Raw genomic sequence first — 21,159 nt, 5'->3', positions numbered from 1 at the left:
TGAAATTACAATAATTAAAATAAACTACAACTTAATATTTAAATAGTTGTTGTTATTCATTTCTGTAGTATACTTCAGCTTCATGAGCCACTCTCCACCGGATAAACACACATCTGTTCTTCTGTCCCTGTAACATCCAGACAAGATTCACGTTACATCTGTGATTTATGAGCTAGATAACACTACATTAACATGTTGAGGTTGTTTTAACTTTTTATCCAACATACATGTTCCTCAATTTATCAACAGTACTAATGGACAAATAAAATAGATAACTTATGTTTAGTTAATTTATAGATTTGTTCTACATAATAGCACATGTGCGCACATACCACTCAGATGTAACGTTATATTTCATGTTGTGATGTGCTCTTCTGCAATACTTATAAAAGATTTTCCTGTCAGATGTAAATAGACGTTTAAAATAAGCGTCTTTAAGATGTTAATGGTTTAGAGACGTAACGTTAACTTGCGTGTCCTTACTGGAGCTCCCCTGTCAGCTAGAGCTATACATAATAAAACGTGTTTTTACAGCAAAATCACAACTATACTATACTTTCTAACTCCTTTACACATTCAACAGTTAAAACGTTTACTCTATAGTAGTTTAACACCTGCAATTTTAACACAAGGAACCGTGTTTACTCACATTTGAAAGCACCCGCGTCGCTGATCTCCGTGATGTTTGATAATGACGTATGCTCTCGCGTGGCCTCCTGGGATAGAAGAGCATCCACCGGACTGCACTCGAAAATCTGCGCTGAAGCAGTAAGCCATCCGGGAACTCCTCGCCTACTCTTTTATGAATACTGATGTTTCGAACGTACTTCTTCTTTCACGTACTGTTTTCGCCTATATAGTAGGAAATATTCCTACTATATAGGCGAACATATTCGAACTTACTATAAAAACGAAAATATATACTGAGAAAAATCCCTAAATTGACTGGATACTTGTAGAAATATCGTTCAGTTCTGGCGCCTCCGTCTGAACATACTGTACGACAGCCCCTCGTCTGTATGGGGAGACGACATTCACAGAAGTCTAAAATATTCATCCAAACATAGACCTCTATATACACTGAATAAATAAAAATATATAAATGTGTTCAGCATTCTGCAAACTAAATTTTTTGGGACAAAATTGTGCAATTTAGACAATTTATCAAAGAAAACGAGGACACCTCAGCAAGGTCACTGCTTGCAACTTATAAGAGCCAGGAAACTACAATCAGTTTTTCCAAATGTTGATATAGCACTCCGGCTATTTATGACTTTGCCTGTGTTGTAAAGTTTTTCTTTCATAGCAGCAAGGACCAGTGAGACAGTTGGGATCACGTTCAGAAGTTGTTATTTATTGAGCACGGCTGCGTCCAAAATCAGTCTAGCTCTAAAACAGATTACATTGAAATTTATTAGGGATGTCCAGATCCGATCACGTGATCGGAAATCCGGCCCGATCACGTTGTTTCAGACTCGATCGGAATCGGACGTAACCTCCCGATCAGGACTCGGACATATATTTATTCATTATTTTTATTTTTTGACACACACATCTATAGTTATGCGGTTGCACAGAGTTTAGACCCTTTTGACTCCACACAGAAACAGCAACGCGTGCTTTCATAAGAGCTTTGTTCAAATGTCTCAGATCTAATATAACGTTAGGTCTGAGCGCTCGGTCCTTCTTGGGCACGAGAAAATAACGGCTGTAAAAGCCTGACTCGCTCATAGAAGGATGTATCGGCTCTATTGGCTAATTTGCACAACAGTTTTGCTATTTCTGCGCGAAGTAGGTGTGCTACTTCTGGGTTCACGCTCGTCACGGTACGGGCTCGGAAGCGCGGGGGACGGCGGGCGAACTGCAGCGTATAGCCCTGTTTTACAACGTTCAGCACCCATTCTGACACGCCCGGAATCGCTTCCCATGCTTTCGCACGCATAGCTAGGGGCAGAATGGTCTCCGTGTTCTGAGCGCCGCACTGCGCGGGCTCGAGAAACTGAATCGGAGGTAACGGTGCGGCGCGCGCGCCCTCGTTCGCTAAATGCTGCTCGCTGACAGCAGCCTGCTGTTTCACATTTAGTAACTCGGTCGCTAGGGACGGAGAACAATTTGAGGCGCAAACAGAGGTGCTTGTGAGCGATATAGGGGAAACAATGTTCATATATTCAAAAATATGAACATCCTGGATCTGTTTTTTCACTCTTTATTCTTTTAACACTTTACAATAAGGTTTGTTAGTTAACATTAGTTAACTACATTAGTTAACATGAACTAATAATGAATTGCACGTATACAGGATTTATTCATCTTTGTTAATGTTAATTTCAACATTTACTAATACAAATTTTAAAATCTTGTGCACATTAGTTCATGCACTGTGAACTAACATGAACAAACAATGAACAGCTGTATTTCTATTAACTAACGTTAACAAAGATTAATAAATACAGTAACAAATGTATTTTAGTTCATGTTAGTTAATACATTAACTAATGAACCTTATTGTAAAGTGTTACCTTATTTTTTTATGTATAATAGAAGTATCGGATCGGGACTCGGTATCGGCAGATACTCAAAATCAAGTGACTCAGACTCGGACTCGAGGGCAAAAAAACCTGATCGGGACATCCCTAAAATTTATATACCTTCTAAGGGGGAGGGACTTCTGGGACTGGAAAGTAAGGAGGAGTTGATTCTATCCAGTGAAAAACCTGTATATCAGGTTATCTAGAAACCGAGCAAATCAGCTATTGTATTGCTAATCCAATCATCCTGACTTGATTGCTCAAACCTTAACATTATCATAGAGACAAAGGCACTGCTGTACCTTGAGCTTAATGGTCAGGAAGTGCATAAAGACAAAAGCTAATGTCAGACTCTTGAATTGCTTGACTTAATCTTCATCTATGCCTCAAATGCTAAAATCAGTATTCTTCAACGTGATGTTTAGGTAAGAAAGCATATCTGAAAAAGATTCCTAAAATTTGTTATCCTTCAGTCCCCCGTTTGAGAGTTCTTAAAAACTCTTACATAATATACAAATTTAGACACTTAAGTCAATTCTTGTAACTGGTGTAAGTTACAGGCACATAGCAAGTTCATTCTTGTAACTGGTGTAAGTTACAGGCACATATCAAGTTCATTCTTGTAACTGGTGTAAGTTACAGGCACATAGCAAGTTCATTCTTGTAACTTGTGTAAGTTACAGGCACATAGCAAGTTCATTCTTGTAACTGGTGTAAGTTACAGGCACATAGCAAGTTCATTCTTGTAACTTGTGTAAGTTACAGGCACGTAGCTTCGGATCTGTGTAGTTCTTCTGTAATTGCATGCGGACACAGAAACAAATATGCAATTAGGGTTCGTGAACCTTTCAGTCATCTGGTGGAATTTTGCTGAAAGATCAAGAATGTCTTGTTGGATTTTGGTCAAGTTCTCTGTTGGATCCATTAAACCTGTGAGACGGGATTAAAGCTCCAAAAGTTAGTAGTACGACAATCTTGATCATGTTCGATGGATGACTGAAGGTTCCACTGTTGACATATGCGAGTCTCTGCGTTGTATATTTTTCATTTTTTTCTTTGTGATAGTTGGCTCAGCAGTGGGTCGAGTCGTTTTCTGGAAGTTTGTGGCTTCATATGCAGGTGAGGAGGTCGGTGCATATGGGTCTTGGGACAGTCATCCAGTGGTATCTGCACAGAGGAAGAAAGAAAACAAAAGAGAAAACGGCAACAGAGCAGTATTCGTTGTAAAGACTGGTTGTATCCTCTGTTCAATCTGAGTCTGCTATTTGTTGTTCCTTCTTTCCCTAATTCTTAATTCATGAGACACCTATGAACCAGTGAGGTAAGGATGGACTAGGGAAGGGGGAAGGCCTAAGAGGGAATCTTCACCGCAGGTTTGGCCCCCGAAGCCTGTTGCTTTCGGTTCTTCCCTGGGCTCCTCACTGGTCCGTGTCCTATCCTATCCCTGTAGATGGGGGAACAGTGTGACATGTTCATTTACAAGTTTTCCCTTCCCTGACACAATACTTCAGCTGCTGTAATCAACATCACTCGATGTGGTCTGTACCACTTAGGTTCTAACGGCTTGTTTCTTGAGCTGAACCATCAACAAAACAACTATTTTCAAACTAAATTTTCTATGGGAGTTTCTTTTACTTCCCTCGTAGGTGTGTATGTAAGCGTAACACAATTGTGAGTCATTTCTCCTTAATCCTCTAACACAACTTCAGTCATTGCAGACATCATACATGAGGATGGGTTCGTAACTGGTGCACGCTGTAATACAATTTTCAGAGGTGTGAGGGTAGTTAACCAATTTCGTTTGCTTGATTCATTAGTTCCTGCATGAGGGCTTTTTATATTTACAGTCTGACCTAACACCATTACTGATGAAGCCTGTGCTGTAGGATAACATTTTAGGCTGTGAGTTTACTTAATCAGTGTCCCCCAAAGGAAAACTGTGACAGTCACTTTCCTTTTGTGTTATTAAACAAAAACAAGTCTTTCATCTTTGTTGTAAGTTACTGGGGAAATTAAGCACTCACAGCCCAAATGGCTAACACCTCAACAAGTTGCCCCACGAGGTTAATGACGAGGGAAGGGGCTGCTTCAGAGTAGCAAGCAGACTGAGTAAAAGCTGAGAAATATTGTTAACGTCTCTAAAATTCTGTTTGTTTTTTCTACACTCTCTTCCAAAATGGCCGTGCTTGCCACAGTAAGAACAACTGCCCTCTCTCTTAGGACATTTGCGTTTCTGTTGATTCTCTGAGTTGACCTTAACAGTAACTGCTGCAAGTCTTACTCTCTCTCTGACATCAAAGTCTCTTTCCCAAGTGACTAAACTGCCCAGGTTGTCTTCCAGGGTTCTACTGGACCATGTTAATTCTAAGTAAGGCAATGCATTTTTATGTTCTGACAGAAGACCCTGAAACCATGTGCGAACTAGGGGACCATTATCACCTAGCACCTTCTCTGACGTGTCAGCTATACCACTGTAAGCTGCAGCGGTCTGACAGAATCGTTCTGTGTACTCACAAACAGTTTCATCCTTCTTCTGTAAACAACAAGTGAGCTTTGACCAGTCCATGTGTGGTCCAACAATGTTCTTTAGAATTTTCAAGACACCTTCTCTCAAATCATCTTTACTGGCCTGTTGCAGTTCAGAATTGTTTACAGCTCTTTCAAAATCATTAAATTCTGACTCAGTCAAGATCTGTGATATTAGCTGGGTGACTTCAGCTGGAGTCATATCATAGAGCCGCATCTTTTTGGACAACTCTCTCCTAAACTCAGAAAAATTTCTTTGCACTGATGGCAAACTTTCAGCAATTCTCTCAATATCTTTAGGACCTAAAGATGTTTTGACTGCTTGTGGCTGCAATATGGGGGTGGCAAATGAAACTGTATCAACACCTTTTCCCTGCTAGCTACGCACACTTCAACTGCATTTACATCTGCATTGACATTGTCCTCTATTCTATCAAAAGACTGTAAATCAGGATAGCTTTCATCTGACTGTTGGTCTTCTGAGTCACATTTGGTTGAGGCCTTGTTATCGCCCACCTTGTCTGTGAGACAGGACATTCGAGTGTGCAATTGTTTGTTCTGTTCTTTTAACTTATCAATACAACGAGCTTGTTCTTGTATAATGGATAAGCTAAACTCTCTGTGACATAAGATAATACCTTTCACATTTTTCTTCCTGATACATGCACCCAACACCTTCTTGCATTCTTCAATTGACCATACTTAGTCTGCATCAATGCCAAATTTCTTTGTTAAATTCAATCTGACTGGCTCAGTCACGATGGAGTCCATGTGCTCTGATAACAAAGACTTGAATTCACTATCTGTCCATAAAGCTGTAGTCAGTCTAGTACTTTTCCTAAACATTGTGAATTTCTATGTTACCACACAAACAAACACTAAACTTCTCTCTACTGTCTTACAAACAGAGGGTACAATCTTATTAGCACATGACGCTAATCTTCTCTAGCTTACAAAAGACAGGCCTTCTCTAGCAAGAGGATACACACACATCATAACATGTAATGCTAACCTTCTCTGTGAAACAAAGGATAAACAAACTAACTAGCACGTAATGCTAATCTTCCCTGCCTGTAAACAGAGGATACCAAAATATTAGCGTAATGCTAAACTTCCCTGCCTAAAAACAAAGGATAACTTTCATCTCTAAAAGAAAAACTTTAGAGGATAAACTTAGTTAACCAAACCCTGCAGCTGTTTGTTAACTCTTCTCTGACGGCACAGAGGATACAAATTTGTACTGGTCTGCAAAGGTTCTTTTGTATAGAGCAGCACTCACCAAACCTTGGTTGAGAGGTTTCAAGATTCAGTCTGGAACTCAGTCAGTTGAGATTCAGTCTGGAAAAGTTCATTCTTTGTTGCTTGAAGTTTTCAATCTGGATTCAGGTGAGGAAGCTGGAACTATATCCGGGTCGCGGCAGCATCTGTTGTAAAGTTTTTCTTTCATCGAAGCAAGGACCAGTGAGACAGTTGGGATCACGTTCAGAAGTTGTTATTTATTGAGCACGGCTGCGTCCAAAATCAGTCTAGCTCTAAAACAGATTACATTGAAATTTATATACCTTCTAAGGGGGAGGGACTTCTGGGACTGGAAAGTAAGGAGGAGTTGATTCTATCCAGTGAAAAACCTGTATATCAGGTTATCTAGAAACCGAGCAAATTAGCTATTGTATTGCTAATCCAATCATCCTGACTTGATTGCTCAAACCTTAACATTATCATAGAGACAAAGGCACCGCTGTACCTTGAGCTTAATGGTCAGGAAGTGCATAAAGACAAAAGCTAATGTCAGACTCTTGAATTGCCCCGCCTAAAATCAGTATTCTTCAACGTGATGTTTAGGTAAGAAAGCATATCTGAAAAAGATTCCTAAAATTTGTTATCCTTCACCTGTGACCAACGGCGGCGGGGAGCGCTCTTTTTCAAAACTGGGACTAATTAAAAATAAACTGAGATCCACGATGGGCCAATAAACCGACTGAATCACCCGTCTCTGATGTCCATTGAAAATGACATTCTGCACAAATTGGATTTTTCTGGCCTCATTAAGGACTTCACTGCCAGAAAATCAAGAAAGACATTTTTTTAAAGTTAATCCGTTTTTCGATTTAACATTTAAAGAAGAAATTGAGAAAACAACTAATTTATTCGTAAAAAAAAGAAAAAAAAAGAAGAGAATTCAGCTTGCTTTTATATTTTTATATTCAGGGGTAGTAAATGGATTTACGGCCTGAATATTCGATTTTCACATGGGGCGGGGGGCATGAAACCCCCCTTTCCGCTGATTGGTGGACCAAAGATCAACCCGTGCCGCATTAGTTCTTGCACAGTCCCGTGCAACAGAAGAATAGTCCTGTTGGTGGCAGAGGGTAATGGTATTCTTTCCTAGCCTGGGTGCCAGACCGAACCCCGCCCACAACATTTTTTGGTCGGTAAGTTCGGTCTGGACTCGATCCGTTGAGGAGTAATTATGCTCGGCTCCCAGAAGGCCGAGCCAATCAAATTGCCAGGGTGGGCTTTAATCGATGATGGACAGATGATCTGCGGTTACGTAATCACCACGTCATCAAAGAGCGGTTGAGTTGAATTGAACAGAGAACCGCAATCAAGGCATTTGTCGATCGGAAAGATGTGTTTGCCGTCCTTCCTACGGGATTTGGCAAAAGTTGAATTTATCAGCTGGCTCCGATGGTCGCTAAGAAGATGGGACGCAATGAAAACCAATGGAAGGGATGGGTTTACGATCTCTTTTCTCTGAAGCCTCAGATGAACACGCTTCTTCAGCCTGGTCTCTTTCGTAGTCTTTCCATTTTTTTTAAATCAGTCAAGTCGCGTTGCAACCGTGTTGTAAAGTTGAGACCGGGCCGACAAATGCGAGAAGATTTATTTGCTTTATTGTCGAGATCTAATCCTTAACGGAGAACTTGTTCGTATATACATACACCTTTTGTATTTCTCTCAAAAATGCTATTCGTGCTTGTAAGTACTCTTTTTAATTCTTCAATTATTTTTACAAAAACGGCAAAGATAAAATAAAATTGACTTTAATCAAACCACGGATCCGTGATAAGTTTTGTGATCCGTCTCGCCACTAGTGTAGTAGCACTATATGATCACTTTGAGGGGAGGATAAATTTATCCCCACCGGGGGATGAAAATAATTAAGCAGAGGCAGGGATACATTGACCAGAAAGGGGGAAATCTCACGCATTTTCATTGTCTGTACAGTTCTATGCACGTAGCAAAATATTCACAACTTGAGCTGATGGATTGTTTTTGAAAAAGGAGAGCTATATAAAATTAGCCACATTAGCTACACTTGTTTTCTGTAATCTACGGTCACGTTTCCTTTTACGTTCTATTTTTGGCGACGATGTTTTCTTCTCCTGTGGCGCGGCATATGGTCCATAATAACAATGCAATCCAGACTTTTAAACTTGCCGGTGCAGTTTCAAGCGCCTCTCACTGCTCTGCACCTGCGTTTCTGCTGGTTTCAGTCACGTCACGTGACTGGCTGGCTCTGAACGAAAACGCGTTGTGGAAACGCGTTGGCTTAGTACTTTTTGTCCCTCTCTGCTATTATAGTTTTATAGCAAGATGGCGGAACTACATGGAAGCCTCCGTGGACCTACCCGTCCCATGTATATAAAGATAATAAATTCTTCATTTATAAGGATAAGTCAAATAATTGGCCAAGGTATTTGTACACCATTGAGGACATATTTATGAATAAAAATATTGATTTTAGATAATAAAATACCTAAAAAGATACTTATTGCAATGATTGCAGGTTGTAAGGGCCAAATGACTGTGAACGTGAGTGTGTTTATATTAAGAATGTATTACAAATAGTTATTTTTGCTTACAGATGAACACATTGTCAGAGTTTATTCACGTGAAAAATGTCATGTATTATATGTTATAAGTGAATATTATTTTATAGTATATGTGTAAGTTGTGGACACAGTAGTCAATGAAGGACTGATATTGACATGTGGAATTGTGTTTAAAGTGTTTTGAATGGTTGTTAAAAAAGAAAAGAAAAAAACAATACACTCTCTCATGATTGAAGCAGCAGCTCCGTGTCCTGTGTGTTTAATGCATATATCTCCCCTCATCAGGCGGTGAGGGTACTACGTGTGTGTGTGTGTGTGTGTGGTGAGCGCAATGTCTCCAGCAATAGCGTGTGTGTGTGTGTGTGTGTGTGTGTGTGTGTGTGTCATTCATTCATCCTCATCAACATCTTCTTATCATCCTCTTCCTCATCCACTGAAACAGCTGGACTCAGTCAGGAACGAGAGAGCTCAGATTCTCCCTGAGAAACTCAACATGAACACAAATAAAACAGGAGATATGCTGGAAATGCTCTTTGTCATGGGGTGACAAGAGGAAATCAGAATGAGATTGAGAAATTGCCAGTGAACATCCAATTCTATGCACTGTGAATCTGTTGCCATGGCAGCAAGGCCAATTGCCCGATTGACAGCAGGTGTGGATTGATTACAGGGAGCGCTGTGAGAGGGACACGCAGCTACATGGGGCTTTAAAACAGAGAGGAAGCAGACTGAGGGTGTGGTTCTCCTCCTGTGAGATACTGTGGTTGTCAACGGGTTGTTCTTTTTGTTGAGGCTGGGCTGTGGAGCGGTGAAGATTGAAGCTGAGAAAGAGAAAGAGAAAGAAAGGAGTGAAGGATTTGTCAGCGAAGACCTAAGGAATATCGTCAGCAGTGGGAAGGACGCAAGTGATGAATATTGGATCCGTTGTTTATATGCACTAACACTGAAGTGGTGTTGAGAGTTTGGAAAGTGTGTGGCACGAGTGAACTATTACACCGAGTGAATTGTTGATCTGTCTCCAACTTCTGTCCTCTCCTTGCCGAATGTGATAATCGCTGCACCGTTCTTCTGCTTTTCCTGGAGCGAAGTCAAGCCCTGGCCAAAGACGAGATCCGATCTGGTGGGAGAAAGACCGGTGGGTGAGTTCTGGCCCGAATGCACGGTGTGCGAGTGGAATTGCAGTGCCTGAAGTGACGATTCACACGTTTTGTGCTGTGAAGTGAAATTATTGTGTGGAGAAGTAATAGAAGTCTGCCGTGCACTCTCCTCCTACAGTCTTCCACCCGCTGTCTCTAAAGAGGGGTTTTGATAAACAGGCGCCCAACTTCCTGCTTTGAGAAGACCCGGCTCCGTTAATGCTGAGTGCTTCATATATCGTTGAGCTGTTAGAACCGTGCTGTGTTTGTTCCAGTGCCCAGCCAAGTGGAGCGTTTCGCTCAAAGTGTCCTCCCCGCCTGGTGGTCTCCACACGCCCTATGGGAAGCCTCTGCCCTGTTCAGAAAGAGAGAAGGTATTGCAGCTGAATGCTTCGTATGCTGTTGAACAGTTAATACCTTGCTGTATTGTTCCGGTGAACAGCTAAAGTGGAGCGTTCCGCTCAAAGTGTTCAAGTTCAAGAAGAAGAGAAGTGACTCGCTGGCCCCCACACCTGAGTACCTACCTCTGGAGTAACATCAGAGACTCGCTCGCCCCCGCATCTGCATACCTACCTGGTTCCAGTCGGAAGGGGGTTCGTATGACCGCGACCCCCTCTTGAGTCTCGTTAGAGGAGTACTTACCTAGTGACCTACCTGGACGGCGTGAGGATTTCCCCTGATCCCCCTTCAACGAGCTCCCGGCCCGCCACGACCGTTCCCCTCCTCCTGTTCCAGGAGGTCCAGAGACGCTTGAACTGCCCTGGCGGCAAGAAGAAGATTTTAATTAGGACTTATCCAATTTACCATTTTTAATATAATAAAATAAACTGTCATTACTTTATTCCCTTGTCTGTCTGGTCCTTGACACGTTCCTCAAGGTGGTTCCCGGTCTTCAGGGGTGGGTGCAGTCTGGCTTGACCCGCCCCGACCTATGACACTCTTCATGAACGTTGTTGTTGCTTTATTTGTTGGCTGACTGTCTTTGCTCATTGTCACATTGTTGAGGTTCAGCGGCTGGTAGTGAAGCAGAATTATAGCACGTCAACCGCATTTATACAGGACACTCAGATCTGCAGTAACTGCTCAATCTTTTCATATCTTTTTATCATGTCTTTATGTTTTGGGCCAAATTATGGAGAGTATCAGTAACTCAATCATTATTCCATGATGAGACTTTTAAAAAAAAATCTAATCATGGCCTCTTCATTCACTGATTATATTGTTTAATTTCTGAATTGATGTGTTCAGTTTTCTGTACCCATGTGTAACCCGCGTCTCAGGTTAGTGTAACCGATAACTAATTTAAGTAGTCATGAATCAAAGCTGGGCTAATATCAGAAGCTCTAGGCACGACTATGGCGCTTGAAATAGTAAAAAGTCAGCAGAGAACAGACCACACAAAGCAGGGAAATTTGACAAATGTATTGTACAAAATTAAAGACAGTTATTTACATTCCCTGCTGTAAATTCCTCTAAGCCGGCTTCCTGAGTGCACAGCGCACAATAAACCCAAAATAAATAACTTCAAATAAAGAGAGTCCATGAAAAGTTCTTGGTGTGTGTGTGTTTCTTGCAGTATGTATGTTCTTTTCACTACCCGGGTAGGTTTACGTGTGTTCTTATCTGCACTGAAATGAAGGCACAGGATGATGATGGTTCCAAAGATGCCACGGCTGGCCACACCAGGCTCTCGGTCCGTTCACTTCTGGGGTTGGCTCGCCACTGACCACCAGGGTCAGAATCAGATGGTTTATCCCTTTCTAAAAACCAATCTATACATACATTACAAAATGCATTAGTTACTATTGCCTCATTTCAGTTCAAATCTAATCAACTTTTCTCCATTCAAATGTCAAATCAAATATAACCAATTGTAAAGGATATAAATACTATAATCATCATGTATGATACACATAATCTTCATGTATGGAACAGTTGTTCCTTCCTGCTCAGCTACTGTTCGGACGCTCTTGCTTACTGCTCCGCGCTTTGCTCTATCGCTTTTATATTTTTATATTTTATCTTCTTTTATCAACTAATTTCAACTTCAGCAAATCAGCACAGTGCTCAAACGCTTGGATTACAACAAAAAAGCTGAATTATTTTACTCGACCAGCCTCCCACTGAAAGCTTACATTCTGGGGAAGAGAAAACACAACTGCATAAGGATAAGAGAAAATGCCTCTTCTGGAATCTACTTGCTGCAGCAATTGCCACAGACTTTTACAAAGGATTGCAGTTCTTGAAACAAAGTTATTTGCGGGACGACCAAACCAGACGGAACACACAACAGAGCTCCATCATGGACGCCCTCAGCATACAGCCGGTGAGTTTCATGAATCTACTGCTCCTCAACAGGCTATACTGAGTGTAGAGAAACAAGCCGATCGACTTACAAATCGATGGCACACACAGGGAGCGAGACCAAAAGGCACTCGAGACATCAGATTGTCACGAGTATCACATATCGCCGCAGTAGCATCCTCTACCCCAGATACGGCTCTGACAAGGATTGCAAACACTGGTCTCCTACCACCGCCTATACATCTTGAGAACAGATTTGAAGTATTAATGAATGTAAATGGGGAATCCCCAAACGTGATGAATGTGATCGAACACAGACTGAATAAGCCAGTAGATAACACTGATGCTAACTTGCGCTCAAGGTCGAGCAGACAGCGGCACTCAGCTCAGAGCGCAGCCGAGCACAGGACTCTGATAGTGGGTGACTCCATAATCAAATACATTAGTAGCAGGAATACAACTACGTGCTGCCTTCCGCAAGCAACAACTTCTGATGTAAACAGGGAACTTGAGAACATTCTGATGAAACATAAGACTGCAAATCGACTCATCATTCATGTGGGGAAAAATGATATTCATAAAGAGTAGTCAGAACTCCTCAAGAAGAATTTTAATGAACTTTTTGAAACACTTAAAAGATTGAAAGTACAAACATTCATCAGTGGACCACTCCCAGCAAGAGGAACAAACAGGTTTTCACGGTTGCTTGGGCTTAATACATGGCTCCAAAAAACCTGCAATATAAAAGGAGTGAACTTCATTGACAACTTCAATCTTTTCTGGAGTCAGAGGCAACTGTTCCAACAGGACGGTCACCCAAACAAACTTGGTTCAAGAGTGCTAAAGGACAATATCTACTTCTCCCTCAATCATCCTTCTGCACTGTGTGCCAATCCATTCAACCTGAATGGCACACACACACCTGGACACAGTATGAATGACCACAGGACTTCACTCCAGCACCTGAATGGACATGCGGTTGACACGTCACACAAGGACAATGATAACACCACTCAGCCACAACAACTTCTGCTCACGGACACAATCTCAGCTGAGCCCTGCCCACAGAGCTCACCACAGACAGACTGTGACATACTAGAACTGCTCCAAGATTCAACACCCAAGGACGACTTCCTGGAAAACAGCCAGGAAAACCAGGACAGCATATTACAGCATCCGATAACACGAGAACAACAACAGCCCCTCTCACCAGACACGCTATCTCTATCTCCACCATCTCCACTTCTGGGCTTCTCAGAGAAAATGGAAAAGCTGGTGTACGCTGGAACCAAACTATCCCACTCTTTTGCAAGCCCCCAGATATCAACCAAAACACGGCAGGCCTCACAACCACCAAAGCCTGCGGGCCCAGTTCGCCCTCCCCCTCCTCCTGCAAGAGTTCTTCGGTCTCTGCCACAACGACAGGTCTCACACCCTACTCCTTCTGCTCGAGGTGAACCAAAAACAACTGATACCAGCTCTCATTGATATGTGCTGGGTCCCCGCTATGATAACAGTAACTTTCTCAAATGTTTACAGAACAAGCGGGAACCCTGTGTGCCTGTATCTTTCTCTATTGCTGTTCGATTACATGATAGAAAGTCTAAGGCCTTCAAAAGCCATACAGCAAACCCATCTAATCTGGTGCCTATTACACGCCAAACTAAGACTGCTGCGCGGACAAAAAGTAAGACTGTTAAGTTAGCACTTTTAAACATCTGCTCACTTAAAAATAGTCAATGACTTAATAACCACATACAACCTGGATTTTATGTTTCTAAATGAAACTTGGCTAGAAGACAACTGCAGTGCAACTGTCCTCAATGAAACATCCCCTCCTAACTTTACTTTTATGAGTGTCTGCAGAGCGGGTAGGAGAGGTGGGGGAGTAGCTTCTCTTTTTAAAGATGTCTATCCATGTAAGCAAATATCATTTGGTAATTACCCGTCTTTCGAATATCTGGGTATTGTGTTAAAAGGTGCTCCACACATTTTATTTATTATTGTTTATAGGCCTCCAAAATACTCTTCAGCCTTTGCTGAGGACTTTACAGAACTGTTATCAACCATTTCCTCAGAGTTTGACTGTTTTGCTATTGCTGGAGATTTTAACATTCACATAGATAATGCAGAAAACAGTATGGCAAAAGAAATCAAAACTGTTTAAAAAACTTTTGATCTGACTCAGCATGTACATGGACCGACACACAATCGTGGACACACTCTAGATTTACTTATCAGTAAGGGTCTAAACATTTCATCGATTGTTATTAAGGATGTAGCACTGTCTGATCATTTCTGTATTTTCTTTGATATATTGATCTCTCCTGCCATTGAAGCTAGATCTGTGTCTGTCAAGAAGAGATGCTTAAGTGAGAACACTAGTGTACTATTTATGAAGGCTATATCTTCAACACCAAGCATATCTGCTGACTCTGTTGATTTTCTCCTTGATTCTTTTAACTCAAAAGTAAAAAGTGTAATTGATGATATTGCTCCTGTGAAGGTCAGGAAGAATGGTAGACAAAAGGCACCTTGGAGAAACTCAACAGCAGTGCAAAATATGAAAAGACAATGCAGAAAAGCAGAGCGCATGTGGCGGAAGACAAAACTTGTAGTCCACTATAACATTTACAAAGACACCAGCCATGCTTTCAATATGGAACTAGGCAAAGCTAGACAGACTTTCTTCTCAAATATTATAAACAGCAACTTAAACAACACACGCACTCTTTTTGCTACTGTAGAGAGATTAACAAACCCCCCGAGCCAGATTCCCAGTGAAATGCTCTCAGACAGCAAGTGCAGTGAGTTTGCTTCTTTCTTCTCTGAGAAAATCAATAATATCAGAAAGGTGATCAGCACATCCTTGAGTTGCACTGGGGTCAGACAGATCAGACCACAACCTGAGAAAGTAGTTACTATGTCTGATTTCAAAGAAATTGATGGCAAAATTTTAGAAGAAACCGTACAGCACCTTAAAACATCAACCTGCGCCATTGACGCTCTTCCCACATTTTTTTTCAAAAGTGTGTTAAACTGTTTAGAAGCAGATCTCCTAGAAGTGGTAAATGCCTCACTTCTCTCTGGAAGTTTTCCAAACTCCCTGAAAACTGCAGTTGTCAAACCCCTCCTGAAAAAGAGCAATCTGGATAAGACTATATTAAGCAATTATAGACCGATCTCAAATCTTCCTTTCATTGGCAAGATCATTGAAAAGGTTGTTTTCAATCAGCTGAACAAATTCTTAAGCTCGAATGGATACTTTGACAATTTTCAATCTGGTTTCCGATCACATCACAGCAGAGAGACAGCGCTCATAAAGATAATTAACGATATTCGCTTATACTGATACAGGCAAATTATCAGTGCTGGTACTACTCGACCTCAGTGCTGCTTTTGACACTGTTGATCACAACATACTTCTGGACAGACTGGAAAACTGGGTGGGGCTTTCTGGGATAGTCCTAAAATGGTTCAGGTCATACTTAGAAGCGAGAGGTTATTATGTGAGTATAGGAGACCATAAGTCTGAGTTGACATCCATGACATGCGGAGAATCTTGGGGTGTCTTTAGAGTCAGACCTTAGCTTCAGTAGTCACGTCAAAGAAATAACTAAATCAGCATACTATCATCTAAAAAATATTGCAAGAATTAGATGCTTTGTTTCCAGTCAGGACTTAGAAAAACTTGTGCATGCTTTCATCACCAGCAGGGTGGATTATTGTAATGGACTCCTTACTGGCCTTCCCAAAAAGACCATAAGACAGTTGCAGCTCGTACAGAAAGCTGCCGCAAGGATCCTGAGCAGAACCAGAACATATGAACATATCACACCAGTCCTCAGGTCTTTACACTGGCTCCCAGTCACATTTAGGATTGATTTTAAAGTATTATTACTGGTATATAAATCATTTAATGGCCTAGGACCTCAATACATTGCAGATATGCTCACTGAATATAAACCCAACAGATCACTCAGATCATTAGGATCACATCAACTAGAAATACCAAGGGTTCACTCAAAGCAAGGAGAGTCCGCTTTTAGATATTATGCCAGCCGCAGCTGGAACCAGCTTCCAGAAGAGATCAGGTGTGCTCCTACAGTAGCCACATTCAAATCCAGACTCAAAACACATCTGTTTAGCTTTGCATTTACTGAATGAGCATTGTAGAACAGTATTTGAATGACGATATTAAAGTTTTCGTCTGAGAAAGAACTAAGAATGTGATTGCAGGGCTAAGGAAAGTGAAAAGAATGTGCAAGTCAATGAAAGAGAAAAGAAAGTTGATAGATGGTAAGAAGATTGAAAGAGAAAAGAAAGTTGATAGATGGAAGTCGTAAGAAGATTGAAAGAGAAAAGAAAGTTGATACATGTAAGTCGTAAGAAGATCCTTTTAAAAGAAAGATACCGGTTGATGTAAAATATGTCCAACTGTTTGCACTGTATTTTATTATTTTATTTTCCAAACTGTGATTCAGGAAGATTTTATTATTTTTTAGGGCTGTCTGATTGGAAGAGATTTTGAAGGGGAACGGGAGAGCTTCACTCCGACGAGGCGAGTGAAGATTATCTATACTACGGAGAGTATAGAGGTTCGCTGTTTGTTTAAAACAGCAAAAGTGAAACGTGCTCTGTGGGGGACACCACCCCAGCAGAGGACGTCCCTGGATTGTAGGTCCAGTGGCACCGCAAACCTGCTCAATCACTTCCATCTCAGATAGGGTTTTAATTATTCTTATTTCTTTTGATTATTTTAATTTCTTCTATGTAAAGCACTTTGAATTACCACTGCTTAGCTTTGCATTTACTGAATGAGCACTGTGCCACTGTTCGTCCGACTGTTTGCACTGTATTTTATTTTCTAAACTGTTTTAATTATTCTTATTTATTTTATTATGTATGTAATTATTTCAATTTCTTCTATGTAAAGCACTTTGAATTACCAATGTGTATGAAATGTGCTATATGAATAAACTTGCCTTGCCTTGTAAATGAATAGGTACACATCACACCACATAACATCAGTTCCAATGAACAACAATCAATCATGTACTTCCATCTCACAGTATAGAAATAAAATGAAACTGGATATTTATGTTTTTAATCTTTTAAATCTATTTATGCATCACATTTTAATACACTCTAAAAAATGCTGGGTTGTTTCAACCCAATTTTGGGTAAAATATGGACAAACCCAGCCGTTGGGTTAAATTTTTACATTACATTTTTAACCCAATGTTTGGGTTTGTCCATATTTTACCCAAAATTGGGTTGAAACAACGCAGCATTTTTTAGAGTGTATATTTATAATTTTTTAAAGGTTAAGATGAACTTCTGCTCCTCATATACATATCAAACATGTATATTGGCAATTAAATGAACTAAATCACCCTTATTTTACATATGAAAACAAGAGGATAAATACTCTCTCTCAATCAAATGACTTGTAAGTCAACAAAACAGGGTATAAAGGCACCTTTAGCGGTGTGAACACTATCAAAGAACTGCTACAGTGGTGACTAGCTTATCTGAGCTAGTGTAACCCTGGTTAAATAAAGGAAGTTAAGTTTAATTTATTTGCAATTTATTAACATCTAATTTCCCTACTGAAGGTAAAATAGTGATGTGTAAAAGCGATTTTAGAAAAATAGTGGGTGAATTAAGAAAAGCAGTTATTATTAGTTGATTTGCGATTGACCAATGAGAACGCTCCCGACATCACGCGCTGTGCGTGTGTGTGGACCAGAGTTGCCAAGTCCGCTTATTATAAGCGGCTTTGGGCTTGTTTTTTTGTAAAGTCGCTTGCAAATATTGATAGTCGCGGGTCGCGTTTTTTTGGGCTTGTTTCTAAAGTGTAGTTGCTTATTTGGGCTTGATCCCAGCTCCATAATAAGTTGTCAAGCAGATATTTTCTATATGTTATTTAAACAATAGACAGTATATAAACTATTTAAACGTAGGAGTTTGTCTAGACTGTTCCCTCCCCCCCTCCCCTTTCCACAATCACACAGCAGAGTTTTTTCCCACCCACATCCTGCTTCTAATTGGCTCTAACCCAGATGGCAACGAGTACTAGCCAATCAGATGCAGGGCAATCTGTTGTTGTTTTTTCTGGTTAGGAAAACGTCAGTGAGTGAGTGACGTTTAAATGAATGCGCGCGAGTTGCGACTGATGTTTACTGACTGGATTGTAGGATAGTGTTTTTGGAGGAAAAAATGCCCGGGACAAAGTGGGCGAAATACGGCAAGAGGTATAACAAAGACTGGGAGAAAGAGAAAGGAGTAAAAGAATGGATCAAACCCGTCGCGGGGGACGACTCAAAAGCACTGTGCAGAGTATGTAAGTGTGAAATACGTGCACACCATTCGGACCTCGTACAACATGCTAGCACAGACAAACATAAAAAAAATGCAGCACCGTTCTCCTCAATGAGGCTTACGGACATTGGGTTCGCGGTCTCCAAACAGAACGAATCGATACAGAGAACTGAGCTGAAGGTAGCCACCTATGTAGCTTGTCACACATCCATTAAATCTGTCGATCACCTTGGGGAGTTAATGTGCTCAACTTGTGATAAAGACATCAAAATGCACCGGACAAAATGCACGGCATTAATTAACCATGCCATTGCTCCGTGTATGTTCAAAGAACTTCAGAGGGATATTGGAGGTGTTGAATACTCCCTTGTTATTGATGAAAGCACAGACGTTTCATCTGTCAAGCAACTCTGTGTGGTAATCCGCTATTTCAGTATGACACTGAACAAAATTGTGTCCACCTTTTTGGGTTTAATAAACTTGGAGGGTGAAACAGCAGAGGCCATTGCCTCCACTCTGACCCGTTTTCTACAGAGTATTGGACTGGACATCAAAAAGTGCATTGGATTAGGTACAGATGGCTGCAGTGTCATGGTAGGGAAGAGGAATTCAGTGTACACTCACCTTCTCCAGAAAAACCCAAATCTCCAGCTGCTCAAGTGCGTGTGCCATTCCATACAGCTGTGTGTAAGCAAGGCAGTGGAGACCCTCCCACGCAACCTTGAATACTTAGTCTCTCATTCTCACAACTGGTTTTCCCACAGTGCTCTTCGCCGCCGTGAGTATGCAAAGATATACAGCCTCATCAATCCTGGTGAAATCCCTTTGATGCTTGTACAGATGTCAGGTACACGGTGGCTTTCCATCCATGATTGCTGTTCGCGCATACTCAATCAGTGGGATGAACTGAAGCTTCACTTTCAGCTATCCAAAGACCACCAGAGATGTTATGATGCTGAAATCCTGCACCAGATGTACAGTGATCCTGTTAACAAACTGTACCTGCTGTTTTTAATGCCTTTTCTACAAGAATTCAACAGGATCAACAAGCTGTTCCAGCAGGACAGGGGCAATCCATTCAAAATGTTGGAGTGTCTGCTTCTTTTTTTTCGCTGCCTCATCTCCAGAGTGGTGAGACCTGGAATGATCCCCACATCAGATGAACAACTGCTTGCAATTGACATAACAGACCCCAGTGTTTTGTTACCTGTGGGTGCAGTCAATTATGGGGTCACCTTCATGATGGCATTGGATGAGGCAAGAATGGAGAGCACAGCTGAGAGAAATATGAAGAGCAGGTGCCGTGACTTCTTGGTGGAAGCGGGCAGACAAGTGCAACAGAGACTCCCAGCTAACATCCAGATATGGAAATCTATGACTGTGTTCAGTCCGACTGTCATCCTGTCACAAACTAAACCACAGCTCAGCTCAGTCTCAATGCTGAAGCTCTACTCTGGTGATCTTGCAGCTCTTGAAACACAGTATCAGGCTATTGCATATCTCCCATGGACAAACAAGGAGGACAGCCAGGCAGAGGCCTTTTGGGTTGAAGTGCTCAATTACACAGACAGCAGTGGAGACCACACTTTCAAAAAACTTGCCCTCTTTTCTCTGTCATTGCTTGCAATGCCTTTGAGCAATGCTGATGTAGAACGAGTGTTCTCACAGATGAGCCTGGTCAAGTCCAAACTGAGGAACAGAATGGGACAAGAAACTCTCAGCAGCATACTCCACATAAAATACGGACTGAGAAGACAAGGCTTGTGCTGCAAGGACTTTGCCCCAAGCCAAGAGATGTTCCAGCGTTTCAATAGTCGCATGTACTCTGTGAGTGGAGCATCAGAGAGCAGGGAGACGGATGCAGATGAAGACAGTGAAGATGAATTTTAATTAAGGTAAGCACTGTTACTGTATCTTTTTTATTAGAGCCAGGATATGATGCTAAGAAGGAAAGTTGTTTTTGATGAATGATGATAATCCTCAAAGTACTGTAATATTTAATGGGATTTAGGGAATCCTAAGTATCCATCTTCTAGTGTTATAGCTGAAGTATATTTTGACCATATCCCTCATTAGAAAATCTTACCTTTTCTTTTTGCAGCACAAGCTCTGGCCTCTACACATGAAGGAAACAGCAGTGGAGGTATGAAGATCTGAAGGTATGAACAAGATCAGTACAGGGCCATGTTCTACAGAGAGTGAAACTGCCTACCCATTTTTTTTCTGTGGCATCTTAAGCTCATATGCCACTTTGACATTTGACTTTGATTGGCCCTCTTTGGGTCACCACTCTCTCCTCAACTTAACAAGAGGATAGTTACATTCTCATTTCACACAAGTTTTTGTTATGTTTGTTTTTATTATTTATATGGTTTTATTATGTTCTTGTTTGAATGTGGGCCGTCGAGAACGTCTGGATGTAGAACTAAAACATGTTGAATGTTTCAGGATATTTAAGATATTATTCATAATTTCATAGGTTCAGCTCAGACAAACTGTTATGTT

At 41.1% G+C, this 21,159-nt stretch overlaps 2 protein-coding genes across 2 annotated transcripts in view; both read left to right on the top strand.

Moving 5' to 3' along the window:
- Positions 1-21,159, top strand: part of LOC306997482 (serine/threonine-protein kinase pim-1-like) — a gene marked incomplete at its 3' end in the record, with an annotated part of 133,233 nt that overhangs the window by 84,018 nt on the left and 28,056 nt on the right. The gene's annotated exons all lie outside the window — the stretch shown is intronic.
- Positions 18,553-20,825, top strand: LOC306996841 (protein FAM200A-like; the record flags this gene model as incomplete). Its single annotated transcript, XM_079609745.1, has 2 exons — positions 18,553-20,549; positions 20,756-20,825. One exon carries the CDS (start codon positions 18,553-18,555, stop codon positions 20,542-20,544), a length of 1,992 nt encoding a protein of 663 aa, XP_079465871.1. The 3' UTR covers positions 20,545-20,549; positions 20,756-20,825.

This window comes from Phoxinus phoxinus (assembly GCF_949152265.1).
Source record: "Phoxinus phoxinus genome assembly, chromosome: 4".
NCBI lineage: Eukaryota > Metazoa > Chordata > Actinopteri > Cypriniformes > Leuciscidae > Phoxinus > Phoxinus phoxinus.
Note: the sequence above shows the minus strand (reverse complement) of the source record. Positions and strands in the feature narration are given on the sequence as shown.